Genomic DNA, 7779 nt, shown 5'->3' with positions numbered 1-7779 from the left:
CACACACACACACACACACACACACACACACACACACACACACAGAAGCACCTGTCTATAAAAGTTTTATCAGATGTAAAGTATATTCACAGTGAGTAACAATAAATAAAATAAACTGTAATAATGTAGCTCATAACAGGAGCATATACTGTATGAGCCCCACACAGACGTCACCAGAAAGGATTTATTGTTTTGGGTGGGGGTCCGGGGACTCATTGGTGGGCTCGATGGACAGCCCTTTATCAATACTGAGCAACAAAAAAATCTGAAGCTCCCATGCTGAGCAGTTTTGGGGTTATGAGCATTTTTATACGTCCAGACGCCCCATTTCAGATGGAGCCCCCTCCCCAACTATGGGGTCTATGGTAAAACCATTGGCTGGTGTAGTGTAGGTCAGACACAACTACAGTCCTGACAAATTTCATCTTGATCAGTGCAGCCTTTATTTTTGATCTAAAATCTTGAAAAAATAAAATAAAAACAAAATAAAATAAAATAAATAATAAAATAAAAGTAAGTAAATAAATAAATAAATAAAATAAAAAGTATGAAAACAATAGGACCCCCGTGTGGGGGTCATAAATAAGCTTCGTCACATCAACGTTTCTGTTGTAAATGGCTGATTAAAATAAGCTGTTATAATGTCAATCTACAACAGGTAAGATATTTATTACTCTGAGGTGTTGAAGTCAGTTTTCTCTCAGTTTTACAGTAAAAACAATAAAAACAGAAGAAGAAGAGATGAAACAGCTTACAGTGACGCTTTACTGACTCGTAATCTTCAAAAAGCTTTTTGTTGCTCAGTTTTTAATTTGTGTTTTAATGAAGTGGTTCTGTGGTGAAGATCAGCAGCAGAGTGTGAAATTAACTGGACTGCAGCTGCAGAGTGTGTGTCTGTGTGTGTCTGTGTGTGTCTGTGGTCTAATCTCCACTCTGGATATCTTCTGTTCTTTGAAGAGCAGCAGTTTGTGTTGTGAGGAGATGAACCGGGTCATGAGGTTCTGTGGATCATGAACAAACCCAGGAGAAGTCTACACTCAGGTGGAGGATGCTGGCGGCCATGTTTGAAAGTTAAAGCAGCTCAGATTAGATTAGATTATTCTTCACTTCTTTAAAGAGCCTGTGACGTGTATATTCTCCAAATACAAAAAGTCAAAGTTTAAGAAAGTTGGAGTAAAACACAAGATTTAACCTATTTGGTCTCATAACTGTCATATTTTCTTTTGAACTTGGCTCAGCCAAAGTGAAACAGGAAGTGACATCAAAGGGGAACTCTTTAACAAAGAAAACTTTCTGGTCTTTATTTACTGAAACAATATTTGAACTCTTCGTCATCTCTCTGATAGAGACTCAAAATAATTTTAAAAAACATCAGATTCTTCTCTACAGTCTGGGTTATTGGCTGTTGTAACAACGCTCTGTTCACATGCAGACATTCCCCTATGACATCACTTCCTGTTTCTTCACACGCAAATATCTCAACAGCTGTTCATCTCAGCAAAATTAAATTTATTTCACAATATTTTATCAATGTCCTCTTTCTAAAAATGCATTCATATGAATTATAAAAATTTGAGGTCACAGACACTTTAAGATTGTTCTGTTTCACCACATCAAACACAAATCATCACCAGAGAAAACTAAACCAACAAGTCTAATAAGACCTGCAGGGTCACCATGTAACCACTCTCTCTCGGGGGTACCTGAGTCTGGATGCGGTTCAGACCTCTGAACCACAGGATCTGGCCTCTCCTCAGCTCCATCTCTGCGTGGTCGATCTCGTCCGTGTCCTCCGTCAGCTCCTCCTTGTGGATCTCCTCCTTGGTGATGCCGTGGCCGGCCTCCTTCAAGAACTTGAGGTGGTGGGTCGGGATGGATGTGATCAGCTGAGGTTTGGAGAGAACAGCTGTTAGCAGGTGGGCTCAGAGGTCAGTGTGAGGTCTGTAAACGAGGTCGACCGGCCGGGTTCAGCTGCTCTCATCTTTAATCTTCCTGTTATGAACACAGAATCTCAGACTGGGATCATAAAAACCAGGAAGTGTTTCAGTTTGTTTAAGGAACTGCATGAATCTGTTCTGCTGACTGTCAGACAGTCAATAAATGTTTAGTGAGTCTGAAGCTGAACGACTGTTTAAAAATAATCTGTTAAACAAGCTTAGAAAAGACAAAGTATGAATTAAGCTAAAAGAAATATATCCAGTGGTGGGCGGCACTAATCTAAAAATTAGTTGCACTAATCCTAAAGCACTAACTTTAATATTTAGCTCCCCTAATTCTAAAGCACTAAAAACCCAGCTGACCCATGGAGCATTCCTCAGAATCAACAGGAGAATATTTTCTGTGTCCAGAATATTGTTAATATTGTTATATTATTTATTGTTAATATTTCATCTTGTGTAGTGGTTCCCAATGTAGGGGTCGGACCTCTTTGTGGGTCGCAAAACATCAAGTGAGGGTCCCCAGATGATTTCCAAACATCAATTTAAATGCAAAAAAATGCTAATGAAATATTTTTATCATGATTGCAACTTTTTAAATGATCATAAATGCCTAAAAATTGGTATCATAGTTGTTTGTTTATAGTTATTATTCCCATGTTTAACAGAGTTATTAGCAAAATTTGCTACATAAAAAAGTAATATCTGGAGTCACGAGTGTCTGCAGCTGGTATTTTGTGGGTCGGAAGCAAAAAGTTTGAAAACCACTGATGTAGTGGATAAATGACACATGAACAACACATCTGACAGATTTCACCCTCAGCTGTTGATCAATAATGTTGATCAATAATATTTAAAGAGCTCAGTTAGTGCTTATAAATTTAGCAAGTGCTAATCCACTAATGAATTAAGAAATTAGCAAGAGCACTAAAGCACTAATCACGAAATTAGTTCCCCTATTAGRGCTTTAGTGCTTTAGGGGAACTGTGCCCACCACTGGATTTATCTATGAATGTATAAATGCGTCAATAGTTTTCAGATATATTAATTAAAGTTTGTTAATTGATGATTTTTTTCGTTTTAGCTGTAAAAGCAGATAAAATCTTTTCATAGTTATAAGTTAATTGTTATATTTTGAACCAACAGTTTTGAGTTTAGCATCAGATGATTGTTTTTCTCAGTATTGTTTTAGGATCATTATTTATTTATAGTTGCGTTAAAAATAAATGCACTTCTCACAGTGTGAGAGATTTACTTTTTAAATTCTGTCACTTTAAAATAAATCCTGAGGTGAGCTCAGAGTGTTTCTGTCAGCATCTTTAACTCTTTGTTCTCCAGTTCTGCCTCAGTCTGCAGGCAGCAGGTCTAGATGAACGTCTCTCAGCTGGTGAATGTAACAGGATCGCTGCTCGTGAGCAGGAGTCGCTGCTTTCATGTGCCGAGCTTATTGCCATGCCGATGGTCGCGATGGCAACGCTGCAGCAGTGAGAGCGTTTCTCACGCAGCAGCAGATTGAACAAACATCACAGCTGCTGCTGGATGTGCGTGGGCTCTGGTCTCACCTGTCCCCACAGCAGCTCGCCCACACCGATGAACACGCACCACAACCACTGGTCCAGGGTCAGAGGGTGGCAGGAGAACGGCTTGCCCCCCAGCTGGACAATGACCACCTGAGAGGGAAATAAAAACACAGTTTGGGTTATTGGTTTAAATAAATCCTGTCTGTCTCCAGTTCGAAGCACAGATCTGTCCCTGAGAAACAGTTAGAAATCTTCTTCTTCATTAGAGCAGGAAGCAGAGACAAGTTTTATCTCCAAGATCAACCTGTGATCAGGAGTGACATCATCAATGAGTCACTCTTAAACTGAGATTTAAAGTTGATTAAAAACATGCAGGGATGCAGCTAATGATTATTTTAGTAGTCGATAAATCTATCCATTATTCTGACGATTAATCGAGTAATCGTATATAAAAAAATTGTCATGTTCTGCAGTAATTATTTTAAATTATTTTATGAGAAATACAGTTATTTAATATTGTGAAGGGGTAATCTACACCTGCTGGTGACCCTGCTGCAATCTAAATAAAATGACATCAGTTGTATTAATTAATGCATTTTAAGCTCCATTTGTTTGTATTTATGTGTGTGAGGTTTGAGGAGGCATTAATTAAAAACACTGAATCATTTTAAACAATCACAGAAAAATAAAAATGTTGTAAATGTATTGTTATGGATTGGAAAGCTGAATGTTTTTTAGAAATGTAACAAGTAAAATGGGTAATATAAACATTGGGGTGTTGCAGTTTAGTTTTGTAGAGTTCACTTGTTAATTGTAATAAAAAAATCTTATTTTTTAAGACTGTTATTAGGTTGGTGCAGGGTTCCCATTTAAAGATTTAGTCTTGACTGCTTYGCTWCAAACAAATATGACAGTAGTAATGAAYGCTAAAATCATAAAAAGCAGCAGCAAATAATTTAATAAATCCAACTATCTTCTATAAATACTTTTAAACTTGAAATATTTACTCCAAGTATCATTTAAATGAAGATAAAAACATAACAAATTAATGTGTTTCAGCTCAAGCTGTCGATCTGTTGTGTTTTTATTTTTATCTGACAAACTTACAGTAAGTCTTGTTTTTAATCGCACAACTTACACACTGTTTAATAAAACCCTGCCAGGTCACCATGATTAGTCAGCACAAATAATATTAACTTAAATATACCTCCTCCTTTTACATCTGTAACCTGACAGATTATCACAGATTAGGTAACCAAAGGTAATGTGAACGATACCTGTTGTTAACTCAGGATGTGTTCGGTACACGCAGCAGTTTTTGTTCCGGTGCAGAAACATCGAGGATGTGCAGAGCATTGTGCGTTGTCGTCTTTTCTGTTTAGTTTTAAATGTTCCCATGTTTTTTATGGTTTATTGTTTTCTGAGTGCTTTGTTTCGTTACTCTTCATCTTCTTCTAAAGCTAAATATACTGTAGCTCTTAGCAAGCATACACACGTCGACAGTGTAACTGTTAGCGGAAGCGCTAACGTTGTAGCATTGTGTAACACAAATAACATTCCGGCTGGATGAAAGTGTGTTGATTAAAACAGTGTGTATTTATACGAAGCTCCAAGGCAGATCATTTGCCTCGAGGATATTTTGTAATCAAATTATTTGAGGAATCGTTTCAGCTCTAATTAAAAGTAAAATATGACGGTTTTTAAAATGGCAACAAACCAAAGACGCATCAAATCTGGTTGAGTTGAAACATTAAAACAAGCAGCAGATCAGAACCTGGTTCTGAGAGTCCTGTTTACTGACACCTGTACAACGAGTCATCGAGCTCGTCAGCTCGTTAGCTCATCAGCTCTCCACCTGCACTACAGGTTGATGTCTTACCTGCAGGGCGAAGGTCCCCAGCACCACGCCACAGAAGATCAGGTTCTTATAAATGCCCTCAAACACATTCCTCTCGCCGTGGATCTTTCTGGCGTTGATCTCGTTAAAGAGCTGCATCATGACGAACACGTTGAACACGATGGTGTAGTGCTCTGACGGGGGCGCGTGCAGCGGCGTGTTACGGCCGCTGTCGATGTCAAACAACTTCTCACCTGAGAAACAGGAAGGAGAGCAGAAACTGAGTCTACCTGTTTCATCCACACGTCTCAGAGCTCTGAACATACGAGCTTCACCGGCGAACAGCAGCGTGAAGATGATGGTCAGCTGATACACGGCGTGGCCCAGGATGTTCTTCATCATGGTCCTGGAGATGAGGGGCTTCTCGCGGCCGTAAGGTTTACGCAGCAGCAGAGACTCTGTGGGAGGTTCGGTGGCCAGAGCCAGAGAGGCCAGAGTGTCCATGATGAGGTTGACCCACAGCATCTGCACGGCCTTCAGAGGAGAGTCCTGCAGGAGGAGAACCCACCAAACTCAAACAAACTGTTTAAATTATTTCTTCAGTTTTACAACAAAGAACAAAGTTCTTCTTTAAATATCAGATTATAAATGAGTCATCATCTCACCTGTTAACCTTCGGGCAAAAATACCATAAAACGCCTCAAAAAGTACACAAATTAAATGAAGTACTGCTTTTGAACCCTTTAGAGTAAATTCACAAGCTTGGTCTCTTTTTAAAGCTAATAATCTGAAATTTTAACTTCATCAGTCATATTCTTTGTAACTGTAACTAGTATTTAGTATAATGAAGTAAAATACACAAAAATCAAGATATTTTTCTCCCTAAATTTAWACTTTTTATTAATAAAGTATCACAGAATATGAAGGGAATGAGATATTATCAAACAAATTTTACTAGGATAAAATATTAATTCCCAACTATTACCAGCTCAAATTTGGTAACAGTAGCATAAAATATGAATATTTGAGACATAGTACAATCCAGCATGTCTCATTTGTACATTTGTACACATGTACGGTATGTCCAAACTGTACAGTTTGTCTAAAACACTGTAATTTATAAATGCTTCAACACAGGGACTTCACACTGGGCTCAAATTAAAGATAAAACCCTCAAAAAACACATTCGACCATCCATATTTACTCACAGCAGGATTAAATTAAAATATATATTAATGTTCAGAAATATTTAGACCAACTGGAGTACATTCAGCCAAATTTCCACCAATAACCAGCCAAACCACAAGAACAAACAAATATATCCTTATTTCTTTCAGAGCATTAACATTCCACACAGCTTATAAAACCACCAGCAGCAAAAAAATATTTGTTTTTTTACTCACATTTGATGCATATTTGTCCTCAAATATGACAAAATTAGCGATTCAAAATGGCGACCAGAAGTCTTTTTATCCAAATATTTTTACTTCTCCTGGCCACAAAAATCACTCTTCCATGTCTTGAAGCACTCGAAACTCTTCATAACAAATATATTTTCATCTTATCAGCAGGTTTAGACAGCTAACTGGCCAAAAAACGATGGAAAAGAACATTTTCCTGTGAGCGTAGCTTCCATTGTTAGCATAGCTATACTGCCCAAATATGGCAACCTCCTCCGTATTATCCTCGTCCGTCACTAAACAAAGTTCCCACCCCCTCAATATATACACCAAATGAAAGGTACGGTGATTGGCTACACAGCTGTGGCATCAGAACGAAGCTCGGAGCTGATTGGCCAAATCTACAGTCAATCAAACTCAGGATGATGGAAACCGGAAGTTGGTCACTTCTCATATATTATTGGCTCTGGACAGCCGATACTTGAACCCAGTTGGTCAAATGAGTTGTCAATCGAAAGAGAAGGGCCTAGACGTCCATTTTGATGCATTGAACACGGACACAGGATGAAGAGAAACACAGGGCGGCCTTTCAAAATAAAACGAAACAAAAACGGCACGCGAGCGTTCCGCTGAACGTTAACAGGTCAAAGGTCATGACTTCTTCTCTCTAAATCCAGCACGGCAGCACAACTTGGGTCCGTTTCATCTGGAAGAACCACAGAACCTCTGGACCCAAGTTGACCCTGTGGTGGGACCTTCAGACACCTGAGCTGTGGGCCAAAACTCCTCCACAACCATGAGAGACACCAACAGAACCTGAAGCAGACTCTACAAGCTGCTGGGTCAGGACCTGGGACCAGTTTTTATCACAGGTTCTGCACTTTGTGTTTGTTTACTGAACAATCGATGGAATCTGTTAAAATAAAATCTTTAGATTGTTTTTATTTCTTGTTTTGATCCATAAATAAATCAAATTAAGCCTGACAGCTGGTTTCTGTATTTATACACTCAGTGAGGTCTACAGCTGGAGCAAACAGCAGCAGCAGCAGCAACACACACACACACACACACACACACACACACAC

General features: G+C 38.7%; 1 protein-coding gene across 5 annotated transcripts in view; it reads right to left on the bottom strand.

Annotated features, from left to right (window-relative positions):
- LOC106522336 (plasma membrane calcium-transporting ATPase 1) overlaps nucleotides 1-7779 on the bottom strand; it is a 113226-nt gene that overhangs the window by 4879 nt on the left and 100568 nt on the right. For all 5 annotated transcript variants that reach the window (XM_014015313.1, XM_014015311.1, XM_014015312.1 and 2 more), the window contains 4 exons: nucleotides 5630-5843; nucleotides 5337-5548; nucleotides 3500-3607; nucleotides 1704-1886 (listed from right to left, as the gene is read on the bottom strand). In XM_014015313.1, coding sequence (XP_013870767.1) covers nucleotides 1704-1886; nucleotides 3500-3607; nucleotides 5337-5548; nucleotides 5630-5843 — 717 coding nt within the window. The remainder of the gene's footprint in view (nucleotides 1-1703; nucleotides 1887-3499; nucleotides 3608-5336; nucleotides 5549-5629; nucleotides 5844-7779) is intronic.

The sequence above is a fragment of the Austrofundulus limnaeus genome, unplaced genomic scaffold, assembly GCF_001266775.1.
Source record: "Austrofundulus limnaeus strain Quisiro unplaced genomic scaffold, Austrofundulus_limnaeus-1.0 Scaffold127, whole genome shotgun sequence".
Classification (NCBI taxonomy): Eukaryota; Metazoa; Chordata; class Actinopteri; order Cyprinodontiformes; family Rivulidae; genus Austrofundulus; species Austrofundulus limnaeus.
This window is presented reverse-complemented; position numbering and strand designations above follow the sequence as displayed.